At 39.5% G+C, this 21,685-nt stretch overlaps 1 protein-coding gene across 2 annotated transcripts in view; it reads left to right on the top strand.

Annotated features, from left to right (window-relative positions):
- rbks (ribokinase) overlaps positions 1-21,685 on the top strand; it is a 40,788-nt gene that overhangs the window by 1,042 nt on the left and 18,061 nt on the right. For both annotated transcript variants that reach the window (XM_067614972.1, XM_067614971.1), the window contains exons 2-6: positions 2,848-2,909; positions 11,385-11,517; positions 12,547-12,610; positions 13,124-13,186; positions 14,293-14,457. In XM_067614972.1, coding sequence (XP_067471073.1) covers positions 2,851-2,909; positions 11,385-11,517; positions 12,547-12,610; positions 13,124-13,186; positions 14,293-14,457 — 484 coding nt within the window. In that variant the 5' untranslated portion in view covers positions 2,848-2,850. The remainder of the gene's footprint in view (positions 1-2,847; positions 2,910-11,384; positions 11,518-12,546; positions 12,611-13,123; positions 13,187-14,292; positions 14,458-21,685) is intronic.

Below are 21,685 nucleotides of genomic sequence, written 5' to 3'. Positions count from 1 at the left end.
TCTGTCCACAGTTGTAATTTAAAAAAATTGACCAACGTTGCGCACGTAGTTTCTAGAAAGTTGTAGCTTAATATTTGTTTTGTGTCATGTTGGCGTTTATCTGACAGCTCTGGAGGCGTTACTGATTTGCACAATAAAGATTTATGCAAAGTTTATTGCACAGTAAGCCAATACTACATGGTGAATACTATAAAACATCACTATATGCAGTAGTAATATAGGTGTTTACATGATATTGGAGTACAGGTATAACGTTACATGGAGAATTTCATACTTGCTCTATATATTTTTATTTACAATACTTTAAGTAAGTAGTTTGTAGCTTTAGTAAGCATCCACTTAAGTATATATCAAGGAAGTACTAACTTAAAGGACATGTTCACAGTTTTTCAAGTCTGTCTTAATATAACAGTCAGGTTCCCTAATGAACATTTTTTGCTGTAATCATTCCTCCTGTTCATACTGACCATAAGAAGATGCCTTTGTAATGTACTTACTATATAAGTGATGGGGGCCAAAATCCATAGTTCTCCTGTGCAAATATGTATTTAAAAGTTTATCTGAAGCTAATATGAAGCTTCAGCATCCAAATGAGTCAAATCAAGTAGATATCTTTCAACGTTACAGTCTGTTTAGTGCCAAAGTCCCTCTTTTTGTTACTGTACTTCCACCGCAGCTTAACAGGGAAACACTGTCCGAGAAAACACAGAGAGGTAATTTGATGCTAAAAAAGACTGTAGATGTGGCAGATATCCACTTTATATGACTAAGTCATACTGCATTTTTGCACAAAATGACTGTGTGGACACACTGTGGATTTTGGCCCACATCACATAGGCTACATTGAAAGCACATTTGAAGGGGATCTTTTAAGAGCCAGTATATACAGGAAGAATGCTTACAGCGAGGAAAACCTCTTTCACCGTTCACATGGACACCTGACTGTTGCTTTAAGACACACCTCAAAAATTGTGAACCTATCTTTTAATCAAGTACTTGTATAATCATCTTTTAATATACAAATATACTGTATACTTATATGAGTACATAAACATTTATATAACATATGTGCACTTTAATGCTTGACTTTTACTTTTAAATCCTATTGTATTGTTATATTTCCCTTGCTTTGATTAATATAGTTTGTTCAATTAAGTTTAATGATATAACCACATTTCCATTCTGATTATTTATAAGCAGCAATCACTCTCTGGGCCACATTACAACTTAATCAAAGCTTCCACAGACTTTTTAATGCATCACACATCAGGTTCAAATTTACTCATATGAGTATACTTTAAAATGACATTAATATATAAATAAAGATGAGAAGAGAGGCATAAACACTGTATGAGTACGTGCAGCAAGACCAGTGGTGTTTCTACATCAAGCCGGTTTTGCTGATATGCAGCTGGGAAATTCCACCTACATGGGAGTGATTCAGAACTGCTCTCAAAGTACACAATAGAAACAGCCACAGTAAAATATGTTTAGTTGGTTATCATCCAACCATTAGGGATGTATTGCATTTAATGATATGAGGAGTTGTCTTATTAGTTCAACATTCAGCTATAGTTTAGTGTCCTTCTCAGTATTAAATCATTGGGACAGTATGACAATGATGAAAAAAAGAGCCTTTAACAAACTAAGTGTGTGTGTGTTTTGGGGACTGGGGGTGTAATGAGAGTAAAAGAAGTGTTTTGGTGATTATAGTCATTATATAATTTTTTTTTTTTACTTAAATGGTCATATGATTGTAATAACAATCATTATCCAGTTAAGTCTTAACTGCCCAATCAGACGAAGGCAAAATATGTAATCTTACTAGTTTTTAAAAACGGGTTCAACAACCATTTCTTTTTCATTTTGCTTACGGCTCAGTCTAAATTGTTTAACCCTGATTTGCATTTAGACTAAACTGCTTGAATGTATGACTGCAGTCATTTTAGAGCACACTTTGCTCAATTAAGTCCCACAATGTGTGTGTCAACATGTAAATCATCTCTTAATTCATTCATTTGGCAGATATACTGTTCAGCTTGAGGCTGAGTGGAACCTTATGAGTAATGGTTACCTTTTACATATCTACTGTACAACGCTTATTCAGGTTGGTCAGCTATGATAATTCAGCCTCAAATTCAACATGCACAGGGAGAATTTTAAGAGGGTTCCCTGCTGTTTCAAGTGGTCTGACAATGCAGATCTCATAATATTCACCTGCAGTGGAAGCGTGGAGAGTTCTAGGCTAGCTTTTCATGCCTGCAGAGGGAAGACAATATGCTGCGAGATGTGGGAGAGAGAATTGAGCCATCCTACAGCCAGCGGCCAGGCTTTCCAAGTCTTCCACTGCCTAGGAAGAGATTTGAAGAGATTAACACACTAGCATTAGCTCTGATACAAGCCGAGGATTGAATTAATTAAAGACTTTGCCGGGCTGCGGTGCATTCACGTGGTGTAGCATTGAAATATCCCCACACCCCCAATAAGATTGGAACCTGTCCAACTCAGCCAGTGATGAATGCTCTATTTTTACCTTCTTCCTTGTTTCAGTCAAGCTCATGCTAATGTGGGAGATAAATAATATCAAGTGATTTTTGTTTGGAGGCTGTTGAGAAACTAGTTTACATATTTTGCCTGAAGTGCCCTCAAGGATTCTGCTATATTAGTCCTTGTCCTCGATTATGAATTGGTTTTACTGGAAAGGCCTGGATGAATGTTGGGAAATTCAAGAATTTCCTAAATCATCAACCTGTTATTCAAAATGAAGAATGGTAATCTTGTACTTTAAGATATTTCATGTCCAGAAAGGAGAACGACCAGCAAATAACACAAATGTGTCTTAATCAGATCATGACTGAAGAGGCTTTTGATGTGATCGTGGTTGGTTCCTGTATGACTGACTTGGTGAGGTGAGTAACTCAGACCTTGTCCGCTAATTGACTGCAAGCTAATGAAACAAGGTGTGCCAGATGTGCTTCCTTAAATTACCATAAATCAATCTTCCCATTTTATGATAAAGCTTGGTACAAAATCTCTAACTAAAATGGGTTCAGGAAACTCCTCTGCTTCCTCAGGTGTGCCCAACAGGAAGCAGCACATTGGGCAAGTTTTCATTGCCATATTAGGACACGTATTTCAAAAATGTGCTGCAGAGTTTCTCAACCTTTGAGTCAAGACCCTTCGTGGTATTTCTTAATATATAAATGATTTTGCAAGAAGTTTCTGACTGATATGTTTGATATATTTTTGATGAAATATTTCAAGTTCAAGCACAAGATAATTTAATTGTCTTGTCAACCAGAGCTTTTAGATAAATTAAAATAAATGAAACAAAACATCGGTCACACAAACATTAAACCTCTCAAGTGAGTAGTGTATAAACAATATGTGCAGTCATCTGTGTATTTTATCATCTCTGTAAAAGTTAAAAAAAAACCTTGTTTTACAGCACTGGGACCGGTATTTTGAAAATATTTTCAGTGGAGCTGCAACAATTAGTCAATTAATGGATTGGTCGATTGACAGAAAATTAATCAGCAACTATTTTCATAATAAATTCATGGTTTTTGTTATTTTTATCAGAAAAAATGCTGAAATTCTCAGGTTGCAGCTTCTTAAATGTGAATATTTTCTGGTTTCTTCTCTGGTTTTCTTTTTTCTGAATATCTTTGGGTTGTGAATGTTGGTCGGGACAAAACAAGACATTTTATGTTGCATCTTGAGCTTTGTGTAGCGTTGATCGACATTTTTCACCATTTTCTGACCTTTTATAGACCAAACAACTATTATTGACAGATTGATCAGTAATAAAAATAATTGTTTGTTGCAGCCTTAATTTACAGGTCTATTTATCTGACTTTTAGTGGTCCCCAACCTGTGGGTTTAGGTTAGGGTAGATAAAAATCAAGACAAGATAAGGTATGAGAAATAAAATAGTATTCCTGCACACATAATTATGTTTATTTTGAAATTAATTAGGATAACTAATAGGGCCGTACAGGGATGCATTGAATACAGAGGCCAATGAAAGCAAATTTCACAATAAGCAAAGGAAAGCCAACAAATCCAGATAAAAAAAACTGAGTTCAGGCCAAGGAATAAATACAATCCTAGCAATACAGGACAAAAAATAATAGAAATAAAGTAATGGGCAACATATACATCAACACGAGGGAGGTCACAACTCTAGTTGGCCTACCCCAGTAAAACCTCTGAGCTAACATGCAGACAAAATATTAACCCTATTTTTTTTGCCTCTTTTACTTTTTTCCTCATTTTTATTTTTTCTAGTGAAATACTTTCAGCTCCTTTGGGTTCTAAAATTCTTTCAAATAAAACAGTCCAAAAGGGAACAAAACAGCCATGCTTGCAGCTCTGTGAGTCTGTAATTAGGTACAGTGGAGCTTTGAGTTAAATGCTAACGTCGGCATGCTAACATGCACACGATGTTAGTTGTTAATGTTAGTTTAGCGTGTTATATCATGCTAACATTTGCTAATTAGCACTAAACTCAAAGTGCAGCTGAGGCTCATGGGAATGTGTCCAGCTGAATGTGATTAGTTTTACAGATATTTGGTCATAAACTAAAGTACTAGACAAATAAAATTTTGGACTTATCATGTTGAAGCTAGAGGAAAAGTCAAAGGATCAGCAAAATTATTACACCTCATCCCAAGGGGGAACTTGAATGTCTGTACAAAATTTCATGGCAATCCATCTAATAGTTGTTGAGATATTTCAGTCTGGACCAAAGCGCTGGACTGACAGGCCAACCGACACTGACATCCTAGCTAGCATGGCTAAAAAGGTTAAACTGAACATTAATCATATCCACACTGCGACCATATCCTGCGATTAAAGGTCACAACTAGACATTACTTCACTTTGCAAGGTTACAAGCCAAAAGATTTAGGAACCACTGTTTTTAACTAATACAGTTTCACCACAGTGGTCTTTGCCGAAAACATGTTTCCCTTTATTGTTATTAATCACCACAACAACCACCATTTTCCTTCAGGGATTTTATTTTGACATGCATGCTTGTGGAAAATATGGCATATGGGGTGAAGGGTGTTTTCCATCACGGCTTGAAATGGACTGTACAGTCCTGTCTACACTAGAATAGAGGAAGTGGTCTAAACTTAGATAATGCTGCTGGCTCAGTGCTTGTCCTGAAAGCCCAAAATGTTATAGGGAACATCGATGGTCCTTTTGCTACTATCCATCTTTACATTTGATTTTAAAACCCTTAAAATAGTTTAATCAGCTGTTGTTCCAAGGTATTAAAATTGATTTATTACACCAGTAAGTTTTTATTGTTATACATAAACCAAAGAATTGATCCCGTCATTGACAGACAATGCAGGTCTGATCATCACTTGTAAAATCCGACTCAGGTTTTAAGGATTCAAAGTGTGCAGATGATAATTACTGCTTACTAAAATGTCAGCGTTGCATCATCCTCATACGTGGTTCTTTAGCCAAATAAGATCCTTTCCCATAAATGGTTAGTCATCAACTCCAGTTACAATGAATTAGTTGAAAACAATTTGTCACCCTCATTTACCAAAACCTATGTGAGGAGTGATGCAATCAAACAGACACATGACGTTAATACAATGTCAGAAGTCTACATGGGCTCCAGCCAACTAAACGTCCAGCTGTCAGCGTGAAGAAGTGCGTCATTCGAGCTTGTGCGACCGTTTTATTATAAAGTTTGTATTGTATTCGTTTATGTAAAACCCGGGAAAAAAATAACTGTCACCTGGGTGCCAGCAAATGGCTGATCTGAACAAACAACCACAATCTGTGCTTCTGGGAAAAAAAAAAGTTTCATGGCACTCTTGCGAGCACGCACTCCAACTCAAGTTGTCACATTTTAGTTGTCGCTCTGTTCCACAAGTCCCCACTTATCAAAAACATATGCCTTCTCCTACTGTTTTTTTTTTTTTTTTTTTTTTTTGAAAGTATTTATTTTGTTGCTCATTAGCAATTCAACCCATGACTCTGCGCTTTGAAGGGCAGGAGTTGTCAATTAAGACCCTAATAAGCTAACGGGAAATCGTCTGTTTCTGGAAAGTGTGTATGTGTGTGTGTGTGTGTGGGGTTGGGGCTTTTTGGATGGAGGTCAGAATGGGGAGAGGGGAGGGTAGTTGGAATACATTCGCACCCCTTCAAAGTGATATGCATGGCTTTGAAGTTAGAAATCCAGTTGTCTTGAACAGCCAGTGTTTGTGTGGTGGTACAATTGACTGACAGACATGAACACACACACACACGCACGCACACATACACTCGCGCTCTCTCTCTCTCTGCTTCTGCTTTGCCATTCAAACACACAACTGTAATACAAATCTCTGTAACATGTTGTTATAAAATATCAGTCTGGCTGTAGAGCATACTATGCTCCATTTTTTACAGCATGTTGTTTGGTAGTAAAAGGTTGTGTGTAATTGCCGTCTATCTGCAGTGCACAGAGAGGAGGAGCAGAGCCAGCAAGGATTTTAACCCATTGTCAAAGCCATACAGTGCCCCCTACTGCCACACTTTACTGAATGGAGACTCTTTTCACCTGCAGCTGAAACCTGAGTTCCCCAAATTCTGGAGCAGATCCAATGTGTACCACAGGATTGTTTCTATAAAAGCACAGTACTCCTAATTTTATCCAATGTTTTTCACAGAATGGTTCTCAAATTTGAGCACATAGCTGTCAGGTAGTCAGTCCATGAAGTCATATTTCTTTGTGTAACTATTCCTCAAAATATTACTCAGTGCGTGCTACTGTAGCTGAAGTGTTTCATTCTTAAATGATTGGTTATTGTAATACATCTGCAGGTGAGTGCAAATTGTTGGATTTCTAGCTCTTATATAACCTTTTAGACCATGTTTTAGTGCAGTGGTTCTCAGTCTTTTTGCTCCACATTCAGATGAAGGATTGTGTACTTGTGATCCTTATGTCAATGTGTTGTGAGAATTTCTAATGATTTTCTGTTCTCCTATTGTTTTATTTAGATATTTTGAGGTCTGAAGATATAAAACAAGTCACTTTTAAATTTAAAATAAGCAATTTTTGAGCAAGATTTGAGAAAAAGTCAGGAAAAAGAATATTATTTTTATTGTTCAGTAAGGTACTATGAGACAGTGTTGCTTACAAGTGTTGTTGTCTTTTCAAGTAAAAAAAAAAAAAGATAAAATATTGGCTTCTGATTTTTAAAATATGATATCTAACATTTTCAATATTTCTTCTGTTAAAATTTCTGTCTGGCCGCCTTTTATGCAAATGTAAAACAAAAAAAAGAAACAAATATGTGATGTTTCCATAAGTGCGACCAATTCAGAGACTGAATAGGTTGATAAGTGGCTTATTATATCCCCAGATGTAGGCTGCTTCTGACCACTGAGTGAATAATAGCAACATGCACGTGGCTCCAACAAATGGTCTGACCACACAAAAATAAACACCCACGTCCTACTCCGACACTGAACCTCTTGTTAGCAAAGCAGCTTACCGTGTCCATGTAAGGTATGCTTTGTTGCTGAACCTGTTCTCTGTGAAGTCCCTTTACCTTGCCCTGATTTACTGAAGCTTCAACCAGAGGGACCTTCGCAGACAAGGAAAATTACAGAAGATGAGAACAAAAACCTCTGCCTGAAGAGCTACTTGTCTGGGATATGAGTTGAAGGATTATCACACTTAAATGGTTCTCTGTGTTTAGTTTAACCATGTGGTATCCATACTTATATGTATGTGTTGATTCATATAGGCAAAAGCTTGAACTCTCTCTGTTTTTCATTTGATTGTGAAGTTCACTTTGGATACTGTGTGTGGAACTGGAAAAACAAGCTCTAATTCAAACCTTGAAAACATCATTTCAGTTTGTTTTTGCCCAAGTCTACTTCCCAGTGTTCCTCACCAACAGCTGAGGAATTACTTTAATAGAGTCAGAGGACAGGGAAATGAGAGCCAGCCTCAAAGCAAACACTTGCACGTCACTGAACACCTGCTTTGGTTCCGTGGGAGAAAAAGCACTGAGGTTGCACTTTAGCACATAACTGTCCTGTTTGTTTGGTGCACTCACCACAGACAACAATAGACATGTGTCTCTCTGGGCATGAGGAGGCGTGGGTGGGTTTATTTAAGAATTTCGAAATGTGTTTGTTTAACTTTTATTGTATGTTAAAACTTTATGTTGCACTTAAATGTTTAGATCAAATATTATGCAACAAATCAGTTTCCTGGGCATTTTCATAAAACAGGAAGGCAGAGCATTGTTTATTGACCTGTGTAGGAAGGTCACAGAAATTCTCCTGTTCAAATGACGAACCTTTCACCCACAATACCTGACAAAGAAACTCCCTTTGTTAGTTTAGTCTTGTCATACACTAAACAAGAGGGCAGGCAGAAGAACTAAAGTTCACTTTATATAAAGGTTAATTGTCTCCTGGATCTAGTTTTATACTAAAGAGGCAAATGAAAGAATGGTAGCAATTTTCTCATCTAACTCTCAGCAGGAAAGCAAACAACCATTTTCATATTTAAGCTTGACCCTTTACTAAAATTAACTTAAAATCCCCCAAAAGTTTGTGAAAGTGTCCCCTAAATCTAAAAAAAACTTGTTCAATCAGATACACTGCCTCTAAAAGATCAAACCTCTCAAGCAATTGTCATTGCAGCTCTTATGCACAATGAAATTTCATTCATACAGGCAGAAAATCAAATTGGTGATATCATATCCTCTTCCATCAAAAATGACATTTATTGATTGACTACCTTCTTAGCCTATGTGAAGAAAACAAACCATGTGAAAAAAACAAACCTTATGAAACAGAATTTCCAAATACAAAATTTGCATTTGTATTTGAAGCAGATGGGTAATGTGTCTGTACGCTAAAGTAGAATCCACCGCCAGTAGCCAGTTAGCTCAGCTAAGCACAAAGATTGACATGGGGAAAATGCTAGCCCAACTGTGTCCAAGGGTCCAAACAAAATCTGCCTACCAGCATTTCCAGTGGTGGAAGTATTCAGATCCTTTACTTAAGTAAAAGTACAAATGCAACAATGTAAAAACACTCCATTACAAGTAAAAATCCTGCATGAAAAATCCTGCTTAAGTATTACCAGCTTGATGTAGTTTTGCAGTAAAAGTAGTGGTTTATTAATACTGAAGCATCAGTGTTAGAGCAGCATGTTACTGTTGTAGCTGCTGGAGGTGGAGCTAGTTTCAACGACTTTATATACAGTTAGTTTCGTCCAGTGGTTCCCAGCCTAGGGTTCAGGCCCCTCTAAAGGGTCAGCAGATAAATCTGAGGGGTCATGAGATAATTAGTGGGAGAGGAAAGAAGAAAAAACAAAGTTCTGATACACAAATATGTTTTTAATTGGACTTTTTCTCTAATGTTTAATTTTTGGTGAAATATTGGATCATTTGAACATTTATTGAAATGAAACCATGTGAGAGGTTTAGAGGGGAAAATCACTATTTGGTGGAGCTGTTAACAACTCATAGACATGTGAAATGTGACCCTGACTACACACTGCTTTTTGTAAGACGTTAAAAGCCAAAAAAGTTGGAAACCACTGGTTTCATCTTTAACAATGTGTTGTATTTTAAAAGCTTGTTTTATTATCCATTGTGTCAAATCTTCATCTGAAAAGTAACTAAAGCTGTCAAATAAATGTAGTGGAGTAGAAAGTATAAAGTATCATCAAATGGAAATACTCAAGTTAGGTACAAGTACCTCAAAACTGTACATAAGCACAGTACTTGAGTAAATGTACTTAGTCACTTTCCACCACTGAGCATTTCCAAAGCTCACTAATTAACACGTTATATCTCGTTTAACTTAATTGCATAAACAACATGTTGTGGTTTTATAGATGGTAATATGCCAGACTATTTCTTGGCCGGGTGCAGTAACTTCCTGGAGTTCCATTGTCACAAAGTTTATACATATCTTTACATATAAAATACATATATATAAGACTTTCTCTTGGCAAAAATTTCTTGAAACATAGTCTCTCAGTGTTTAAATGAATTGGAATGTATGAGCGATATTTTTCTCACCAAGAGTCACACAGTGATGACACAGGTGCTAAAAATTTACTGAGACAGAAGCACCAAGAAGTAGTGTAGGTAATGTGTGTGTGGAGGAGGTGTGAGTGTATGTGTGCGTGTGTGTTTACATGTGTTCAGCCTTTGTTCCGTTTCCTTCTCACCATATTTCAGCCTCACTGACCCTACATCCTGTTATAGCTTTGGGAATTTTAGTGTTTTCACACGCCGGTGCAAAAACAGCAGCATTTATAACAACCTCCAGTGTTTGCCATCAGCGTCTCAGTTACTGGAAATCCTGGGATTGAGGGAACTTACTGTAATAGCACACCTGCCACAAACACACTCACACACACACACAAAAGTGTAAAAAAGAGCAACAACAGGGTGAAAAACAAGTTTATGACAACATTTTGCCATCCACAAATCCTTTGGCTCTGGGCAGCACTGGCCAGGGGCCAAACCACAGAGTCCTGACGTACAGTATGAAGCTGTCTGTTGTCTCTGCCCCATGTTACTCACCATCCACTCTGTGATTGGACGAATCAGGGAACAGACAGCTCTCCCTGAGGGCACCCACCTGTGGCATGTCAACCTTGAGGGGAGGGGAGTGACTTTACCCAACACTGATGAGTCAGGATTACTGGTGCAGCCAGTGTCAAGTTGAGACATCCATGCGTTTTGCCTGTTGCATCATTTGCAAATTTGGAGACGTTGCACAGGCATATCTGACTGAATGTCTAGGCAAAATCGTACTTTTTAGAGTGATGAAGCACTTTTTGAGTTCATGGTCTGTCTGTTTTTATTGTGGCTGTTGTGAGTGAGTATGGAATATGGGAGAGGTGAAAAAACACTCAAGGAAAAAAAAAAGTTTCCTATTCTCCATTAATTCTGGCAATGTTTGCATTTTGTTGACCTTTCTGTGAAAGACCTTCAAAAAACCAAGAGACATAATCTTCTGCAGACTGTACAAAAACCTCTCATTTGTGTGTTTTTGCACATTTTACAAGCATAAATAAATAGCGTAGCCAGGGAATGATTTAGCCCTGAAGGGTTACCTTCACATTTTGACATTTCCCCTTGTACCTTGGTTTGAATGCAGAACATTCACAATGCCAAAAAAAAAAAAAAAATCAAACTTTTATCTGCAGTTTAAAAAGTCTATAGAGTTGAGATGAAAAAAATAATTCATATTCAAACTCCAAGCATGTTTAAGCATCTGTGTAAGAGGGGAACCTTACATTTTTTTGGCCCCTAAATCTTATCAGATAAATTCCTTAAGTCAATCTGTACTCCTCGAGATTGTGCTCACTATCTGTGTTTTACCCTCAGCAAGGCACCAAGGCTACCCAAAGCAGGGGAAACCATCCACGGCCATAAGTTCTTCATCGGCTTTGGAGGAAAAGGGGCCAACCAATGCATTCAGGCTGCAAGACTGGGGGCTAAGACTGCTATGGTCTGCAAGGTATGACACCAGAATCAAGTTTACAGCCATACACTGCACCACTGTATTAGTTTGTGTTTCAGTGTGTGTTTGTTTGGTTCCTAGCATGAATGTGTGTACGTCCACAGAGAAAAAAGAGTTGCCAACCTTTGGCTCATCCATGTCTTACTCAGTACAAATAATCAGCCATCAGCTACCATAGTCCACCAACTAGTTAACAACTCCCAAAAACCATTGTTCACACTTAAGTCATTTCACCACATCAACTCTCCGTGCCTCATTTTCTCTTGATCAATACCATACCGCATGCATACGCCCACCCACGCTTGCGAGCCTTCAAACAATTCCTATTCCCATACCATACAACCCCAAGTCTCCAATCAGTAAGCTCAGAGTGGCCTTTCAACCCGAGCACTAAAGCAACGAAGCCCCACCTCTGTCAGAACAAAGAGGCCCAATCGATAACAACCCAGTGCGGGAGGAGCTCTCCGGGCATGGGGAGAACCCAAAAATAGACACCCGGGCTTGTCAAAAACATCCAAGACGGAAGACCGCTCTTCAAAGAGAATGGGGCCAAGCAGCCAATACCAGCCCAACCCACTATCACAGGCAGCTAGAAGTGCCCGCGTTTTGGCACGTTTTTTGAAAAGCGTGGGTTCGAAGTAGGCGCCTCTGGGCAAGGTGGGGACCCCTCCACAACCCAAAGTAGCTACAGATGTGGACATCCCAGTGCGGATCAGGCGAAGAGGGGAAGGAGGGAAAGAAAACGAAAGCGAGGTGGGCATGAAGAGGCGTGAAGGCGGGGTTATCGTGTCTTCAAGGCTTGGCGCAGCTGGTCGTGTGTTTGCACGTGTGTGCGTTTGTTGACTTTTGTGTGTTCGTTTTTGCACATTTTCGGCGGCGGCACTTTGCCAGTATGCTGGCAGGGCACACGAAAATCCAACCCAACTGAGGTTTGAGTATACTACTTTTCAAAAGTTGCCGCTAACCAAGTCTGACCCAGCTTGACACTTTCTTTGTTGTAATCGTTTTGCCTTCCATCTTTCCTAGGTTGGTAAAGACTTCTTTGGAGACAATTATATCCAGAATTTCAAGGACAATGGCGTACACACATGTAAGATAGATGTTTGTTTTGCATTACATGCCAATTTGATTGCTATTTCCATGTTGCAAGGCACAAAGATCACATTCAGGGCCATGCTTTTTAGTCTGCATTTGGTAAATTCTTTGTAGTCACTCAAGGCTTATGGATATACCAGAAAGTTTCTCTACTTTTGAAAGAACCTAGTGTTATAGCTAGTGATTGTTAAGCCAAATGGATTTGTTGTGAAATATAGTTGCTTTTCAAAGGCTATGCAGTGCACATTTAGACTCCAGATGTTTCTGGTCTGTCTACTTTTCATAGCCAAAACCAGTTATAGAGCCAAATGCACTTGCAAGCAATTAGTAGGGATTAGTTTGCTGACATTTTGTCTTTTTTTAGATGTGTTTGTTAAAAGTTGTTCTCAGTTTTTGGCCACAGCTTGAAAAAGGAAAAAAAGCCAGAAAAAAGTTTATTTTTTTGCAGAAAGACAAATAATGCTTTCAAAGTCTATTTTGCACCTTTCATCTTCCCTCTCTTTCTCAGACTTTGTAGGGCAGACCTCTGACGCAGCCACAGGAGCTGCCTCCATCATTGTCAACGATGCAGGTAAATGCTTTTGCCGCTAGTCTATACCACCCTGCTGAGATCCTAAAAGCTCTTCGAGTTGTAGAAATGGTAGCATGCACACACAACCAAGAGTGCATGTGTGCTTTAAGTGCACTCTTTCTCACCATTTCTCACACACACACCCATGCGTTCTGTAAGGCCATAGACTCACCACTACTCAAGTGACTGTAATCGCTGCATATACACAGACGCACTCACATACACAAATGCTTAAGTGCACCAAACAATGCTGAGTATCCACAGGTTCCAATTTGCCACAATCCAAGCCCTTCCACGCAGAGAGCAATTTCTGTCATATAGCAAATACAGTCAGGTGATGTAAAACGCTGTGAGGTGTGAATGCACTATTGTGTCTGCATCCTTTTTCTACCACTTAACATAGACAGGAAATGTTTTAAAGTATATCCCCATATGTACAATGCAGTCAATTGTTAAAATCAATTGTTTTGTAAGTAGACACAGGTGTATCTAATAGTGGCACTTTAAGAGATAGAAATGCACAAATAATAATCCATAAAACACTGTGCTTGTGCCATTGTGCATTAGTGTGAAAAGATCAATCAATTATATGTGTTCAGCTCTTTCCTAAATTGGTAAAAAGGAAGGTTCAAGAACAAAACCAAACCAATAAATCAACTATAAATATAGCTATAGGAATATGAGGGTTTATGTGTTGAAAATTGGGTTTATCTTAAGTATTTTGTAGGTTACAATATAATGACAAATTGTGTTTATGCTTAATACAACAAGTACCTGAATGCCACAGTTCATTTAAAGTCGTCATTGATTTTGTAGTTCATAAATGCCTTGAAGGCAGATGGATTAGGTTACTGAAGAGTGTCAATGAGCTCCCATTTTACACTGATATCTAATTTCTCCAAAGCCAAATGTCAGTTGGTTTATTGCCCTTCTGACTTGGCAGGCACAGTTAGTAAAAATAAAATGTGCAGTATATCACTGCAGTTTTTATGTCATATAGCCCCAATTTAACCCTAGTTATGGACCTGAGAGTTCCCATGGAGTCTAGCAGTTATCATTCAGTGGCTGTTGTGTTCTCACACATCTCATTTGGTGTCCATGCACAGGTGAGAATGCCATTGTGATTGTGGCCGGTGCCAACATGCTACTAAGCAGCAAGGATCTACAGGAAGTTGTTCCAGCCATCAGCTGTGCAAAAGTGCTGGTTTGCCAGCTGGAGATCAGCCCGACAATATCTTTGCAGGCACTACGCATGGCTCAGGACAACAAAGGTGTGTGGGTGTCAATGTACTTCTCTGCTGCATATGTTTGTATCAATTGACAAACTTTACAAAACTAATTTAAAATGATAAGGAATTAATAAATTAAATGGTTTTAATCAAGACAGAAACTTCACCAGTGAGACTAAACTGAGGTTGAACCGTAGAAGCAGTTTACGGCCTTCCATTGGTTGATTCTGCTGCCAGTAAAACATGTCTGCACTCCTATTGGCTAGTTTTACTGCCGCTGCCTGTCTTTTTTTCTCCTGTTTGCACTCGTTCTTCTCTCTCGGGCAGTTTCACTGAGCAGGGCGCGTGCATTTGTCCCGCTCAGACAGTCAGAGCGGATCAAGCTCAGAAGATCGGAGCTCAGAAGCCCTGCCCTGCTGTGATGTGACAGTGTTTATATCAAACAGCCCTCCGCTGCACTCAGACACAGAGCTGAGCAGCTCACTGTTCACCTGTTTATTCAAAGCTTATTAATATTAAATGTTTTGCATATCCAAATTGCGCAAATTTGACACTGCACATCCTTGAGTCCCCAGCAATACACCCACCAAGTGTGAAGGCGATAGGATTAACGGTTCTCAAGATCTGTGAAGGACAGACATACAGACATATTTCTTCCTTTTTAGTTAGATGAACTGCAGTGCCTATTTAAAACGTGTCTGAGACATCCTGCAGTACGGCTGTGCAATATGACATATATATTGTGTGACGAGAGAAAAATGTCTATCATGTCATATTATGCTATATCGTTCACACTCTTAACGGCAATATTTTTTGTCATTTGGAGTCTGTCCATCTTTTACACAGATTACATTAATAAATTACTCTTCTTGACTTCTTGGCTTTTTACTCGCAAAGCTTTATTTACAGTAACATAACGAGTTTAGTTGTTGTCATCTCTCCACCGCTGTCTGTCAGCCCCGCCCGCACCGAGAAAGAGCAGAGAAGCAGCGAGACGGCGACTATAAATGACAGCAAAACACAGTAGAGTGTTATTGTTATTATGTTATTTACCAAATTTATGTGCGCTCTTTTAATTTCAGCTCAGTGTGTGAGAGTCTTTGCTACAGCCACAGGGTAACGTAACCGCTGTGAAACAATCAGAAAATAACGTTTTATTGATCTGATTCACTGGCTTTCTCGCTACCAGCGCTCCCTCTCTTCATTCACCCTCTAGCTCACTTGACCACAGCTGTTCTCTCTCTCTTTCCTCTTGTCTTTTTAAAGTGAGTTAGGAAGCCGACAGAAAAGTCTAACTTAACTTTTAACGTTATCAAACGAGGAGAAATGTCCTCCCCTCGTCCTAGTAACATCTTTGTCCTCCCTCATGGCAGAGTTTACAGCACTGATCAATCTGATCTCCGTCACACCTCTGAATCCAGAACACCTGCATGCTATGTAAAAGCACACATCGAGGCGATTTTATGTTGGTGGGGGAAGACGGAGGGGACGGACCAACTATTAATTCATTGAATTAAAATGTGCTGTATTGGGATAGGTATCGTTATCAGGATATGAAATGACCTATATAGGGATATGAGATTTTGGTCATATCGCCCAGCCCTATCCTGCAGTAAGTCTTGAAGGTACATGCCAAGTTTCATTCACAGTACACAGTTCAATAGGAGAGCTTAAGTCTCTTAAACTTTTTCAAGTTATTAACACTTCGGATGTAATCCCACCTCCAACCACATTGTGGGTTGCAATGGCTGAGTGGCGCTGTCCGTATTTCCACTCCGTATTTCCTCATCCTAGATCGGATGAACAGTTCTCGAGATATACGAAGGACAAACATACATACATACATACATACATACAGACAGACAGACAGACAGACAGATAGAGAGTCCTTGCTTTATATAGACTAGACTAGACTAGACAGACTAGTGCAGTGCCTGTTTAAAACGTGCCCATTCGGAACGGCCCGATTTCTCAATACCTAGAGAGAACAGTGCCCGTCCCCTAAACGCCTCTCATGCAGACTATTGGTAGACTCTACAATTTACGAAAACTCCCTAAACACCTCACAAGCAGGCTATCAGTAGATGCTACAATTTACCAATGCTCCTTAAACGCCTCACACATCGGGAGACTACAATTTTGAGCTGAGCTGAAGTTAATGGGATGAACCGCAGTGCCCATTCAAAACGTGGCTGAGACATCCTGCACATACATACAAAGTTCCCGCATGTGAGGAACAGGAATAGAGCTTAACTCTTTGAACTTTTTCCATTCATTCTCTGATAGTTCTTATCACTACGGATGTAACCCCATCTATGTCGCAATGTGGGTTGCAATGGCAGACTGGCGCTGTCCGTGTTTCCATTCTACAGCAATCCACCTGCCAGGTATGAAGTATATCAGATGAATGGTTCTCGAGATATGTGAAGGACAAACATGCATACATAAATACAAACATACATACATACAGACAGACAGAGATTCCTTGCTTTATATAGAGAGATACACAAATCTTATCACAAAGCTAGTACAAGTAGTAAACACGCTCAGCAGGAGACATGTTTTGTTTCCTCTTGGCTTGTGGTCTCATTCCACTTGATCTCTGGCAGTGGCCTAAAGGCATCAGTACATTTCAACCAAAGAGCATGTTGGATTGTCCAACACCGTGTGAAACCCACTCCCCCACACCTTGCCAATGTCAGTATTAGGCGGGGCTGCAACAGACAACTCAACAAGCACACCCACTCCACACATTGATTATCCAGGTGTGTGTAGGTGAGAAAGTAAGCAGGAGCTGTTCCCTTCTTTTCATACAACTACTTTCATCACTTTTTGTGTGTACAAACAAGTGCAACACTATGTGATGACATGATCTGCCAGTGTGGTGATTCAGAACAGAAGAGCACTTTTGCCCTCAGATGTGTTCAGAAGACACTTTGTTCTAACTAGTTTGTTTCAAAGATACCCCAGCCTTAAAGACAACTTTAAAGCAACTGACTTAAGAGAATTCAGTAATTGCTACTTGCGGCCACAGTAGCAGCTCTTCAGCAGAAACGACATAATCTCACTTTAAACATACCTCAAGATTTTGTCTGTCTTTTATTAATCAATTGATTTATCAATCAGTGATTTTTAAAGTCTGACCTTAGTGTTATGATGCTTTTTTTATGATAGAAAGATACAGTCATTAGTCTGTTTACATTCCACATTTACAATCCTACAGAGAGAGGCTTCCCAAGAACTGGAATCACTTTATCAAGTAAAATGTGGGAAGTGGACAAACTTAAAATGGAAATGTATTTTGATGTTTGTTCTGTCCCCTCACATTCTGCGTCAACCACCATTTTTGTACATGCATTCCTAAAACCCGAAACAATAAACAAAACCCTGTTTTAAACCGCTACCCTCCCTCAGTCCCCTCCTTCTTCAAACCATTTCCTGATAACCAGGTTACCGAGCTAGTCATCTTTAACAGCATCCTATTATTAGAAGTCCTCAACGTCATCGGAGACGTCTGGGGAGCTTCTCGCCCCTGTCATCAGGGCCTGTCGCCGGTAATCGCTCGCTGCAGGCTGCCAGAACGAAAGAGTTGCAGCCATAACTGTGTTGCAGATGGGATACCCAGATGGCCTCGCTGAGCGCCACCCTCTTTCTCCAAGCCCCCCTCCTCACCGCGTCGACCGTACCACGGGATTAGGCTCGGCATGTGGCGGGAGAGAGGCAAAGCGAACGAAGACGCTTGGCAAAGATGCCACCTCGACGTACCACAGCATTGCGTAAATGGAGTTCTCTGGAGAGAATGGGTGTTAATGGGTTTGGCGGTGAGGATTTAATGACGCGGGGGTGAAGCGCCGCTCAAATTACGCAAATGTCACCATCAAGCCACACATACTGTGGATGCCAGCTTTCAACACTTGTCAAGATAACCTATTAGGAAGAGTTTATTCTCCTTGCATGTAATTATTTGAGAAGAAAACATGAATATGCGTAATTTATTGCCATCTACCATTTAATATGGAGAAGTTCATCGAGTTAAATTAATTCTAAGAACTGAGGAAATGGTAGGAGTTGTGTAGTTTCACTCTTTCTTTCTTCTTCCGTCTTCACCACATCCCCACCACCCCCCCTCCCCTCCCACTCCCTTCCTTGTCTGAGCAAGAAGCCGCTTTTATATTTCTCACCAGATGCAATTAGAGCCTCTTAAAGCCCTTTCACATACGCACTGATGACTCATGTCTTTTGTGTGTGTGTGTGTGTGTGTGTGTGTGTGTGTGTGTGTGTGCGTGTTCATGCATGTAAAAGTGTGTGAGCTATCTCCATCTTCCTCTTGTTTCGCTCTGCCCTTGTTTTCCATCCACCTTTCCTCTTAAATCGACCACAGCGACAAACTGCTGTATTTTTGTACTTTCTGAAACATTTCCCCCAGCGTTCTTGGCCGCTCTTCCAGCACATGTGCGACCAGACTTTGAACCTCCGAGCAAAAAAGCCCAGAGTCATGACACACACACGCACGCACACTCTCCTGCCAGACGTGACTCAGTATGCACACAGCCCAGTATTACCACATCTGTCCCAGCAGCTGTGTGTGTGTGTGTGTGTGTGTGTGTGTATTTGTTTATGTGCCGGAGTGTATTTGTGTGGTTTCACTAACACCTGGAGAGCAAAACAAAGCAACCTGAGACTTGACAGACTGGTTAAATATGACGTCTACAGTAGCAGCTCCTTGCATCAGCGAGGCAGATTCCTTCATGCATCAGTGTATTACGGATTTCACGCAAGCTGCTCATGTGCGCATATTGATAAGCTTCCATCCTCGGCAGTCTTCTAGTCGCTTATTGCATGTATACTTCATGAGCACCGGGAACATGCATACGACATCAGCGCTGAACATGACATGCTTGACGTAAACACTGTGGTCACACCGCAGGTGGCAGATAGAGGAGCAGATAGTGGAAGACAAAATCGTACTTCCTCCTCAGCGTCGCAGATGACTGCAAATAATAATACAATTATTGACAATAGTCTTAGAAAGACAACAGCATGAGTAAGCCTTTTACATGATTCAGTGATATTTTCACCATTAATCTTATTTACATAGCGTATGTGGTTAGCGCCTCACTTCAAAAAGATTGTTGTGACTGATGGGTGTCTGTTAATGCCACTAAGTACTCCACATATGTTTCTCCACTTAACAACATTATCATGCTTACATAATCAGCACAGGGTTTACACACACGCTCCAATTTTACAGTTAAGTGCAGAACAGCGTAACGAGGGAGAAGAGCAAAGACTGAGTCCCCTTTCTCTTAATCAAGATTGTTTATTGACAGTACAAGTTGCAGCAAATAAGTGTTCTTCATATATTCTTTCTCTTAGCTGGAAACCTTTTATATATCACTCACCTACAGTAGCCTGTTAATTGGCATTTTATTTACTGTTGATTTTATTCATTTCATTTTAAATCTCCCTATTTTAAATCCTTTGTTATGTTTTTAATGTTCCTATTTCTTGCATCTGTTTTTTGTGTTTTTTATGTTTTGTAAAGCATATCGTATTGCATCTTTTTATATTAAATGTGATATTAATATTATGATTAAGAGTTCAGTGTGCTTCAAACAAAATAGGTTGTATGATGCATTGTTAGACCACATCTAAAGGCTTAAATGTTAATAGCTGTAAAGAATTGACGCACTAAAGGCAGGGAGACCTACCATCATAACCTTTTCCTGGCTGCCTCCTGTTTAGCGTGTCTCTGTTGTCTCAACACAGTAAATTGTTTTAAATGGATATATACCAGCGCACGCTTTTCGGACAGTCTCTCCTCGGAGGCGTTCACGGTGATGCACACATGAGAAGTGACGAAAGTAGTTGTGTGAAGAGAGAGAATAAAAAAAAAAGTCTGCTTTGGAGAGTTACAAAAAAAATGTTTGATTTTGCTGCTGGAAAAAAGGGAGTTTCAGACACTGTTAGAGCTTTTTATCTGAAGTGTACTGAGGCCTGTAGGCAGCAAAAGAACAAAAGGCACAGTATATAAAAGCCTATTTAGTCTGGCATATTAATATTTAAGAATGCCAACTGATGTCATCGTGATTCATCGTGGCAAAGGTAATAAAAACAATTGATAATAAACCAGAATTTATACAAATAAAACACACTGTTCCAGTAATATCAAAAATGTTAATATTATCAAGATAACAAATGATAGCACATCATGAATCTATTTCTTCATTTAGATCCAGATAAACTAAAGCATAACATTAGAAAATCCAGTAGGTTTCCCTTTTTATTAACTCTCAGAGTAAATAAAGGCTTTTAATATACCTTATCTGCATGTGTTGCCTGAGAGATACTAAAAAAATATTTTCCTCAAGCATCTTTTTCATCTTCAAGAGTTCTTTAATGTTCTTCAGACTCACTGCATCAGAAATTGATTGAGAACTCGGCCTCTGCTCTCTTCTTGTGTTTACAGAGCAAAATAGTATTTTCTCTAGTATCCAAAGTTCAGGCAACATAATTATTTAAATATTAAACGTTCAATATTAAATCTAAATTCACGTAGTAGTTAATAAAGTGTCTGTGAGCACTTTAAGGAGGATCATGACACATCTGACATTCACTTTGTTGCCAGCTAGAAGTGTTGCTGAAAAAAAGTTCTGTAGGTGGTGAAGATAAAATAAATCCAAGAATAAAAAGAGATTAAACCTGCATTTCATAGTGAAAGGAGGAGATGAGAAGTAGATACAGAAGGATGAGGAAAGGCAAGGAAAAAAATAGGAGATGCCTCCTTTTATGCAGAACGGAGAGACATCGAGATCTTGCACTTGTCTTGGAAACCAAATGATGAAAACTGAGGTGCAATTCAGTCGACAGAGACAGGAAGAAGAGACAGAGAGCCCAGTGTCACTTTTTTTTTGTGACATGGCCTTGGCTCATGCGGTTATACATGCAGTGCAGTACAAGTGTGTGTGTGCGTGTGTGTGTTGAAAAAGGGAGATATTATTTCCACTTTCACTTGCGAGCAACCCAGCATCCACCTCAAAGCGCCAGGTGGCCAAAGCCCTGCGCAAACCCACGCAGCTGCTCTCGTGCCCACGCAAACACACACACACACACGCGGAAAGTAGGCACACACTTTTACACAACAGACTTTGATGTCACCAACACTAAACATATATTTCCCTCACACATGCACACACACTTGCATGAGGCTTTATTTTGTACACAGAGATATCAGAATTAATCGCTTCGTCCAGCTGGGCTTATCCTCACA

Source organism: Thunnus thynnus, chromosome 16 (genome assembly GCF_963924715.1).
Source record: "Thunnus thynnus chromosome 16, fThuThy2.1, whole genome shotgun sequence".
NCBI classification, from domain to species: domain Eukaryota; kingdom Metazoa; phylum Chordata; class Actinopteri; order Scombriformes; family Scombridae; genus Thunnus; species Thunnus thynnus.
This window is presented reverse-complemented; position numbering and strand designations above follow the sequence as displayed.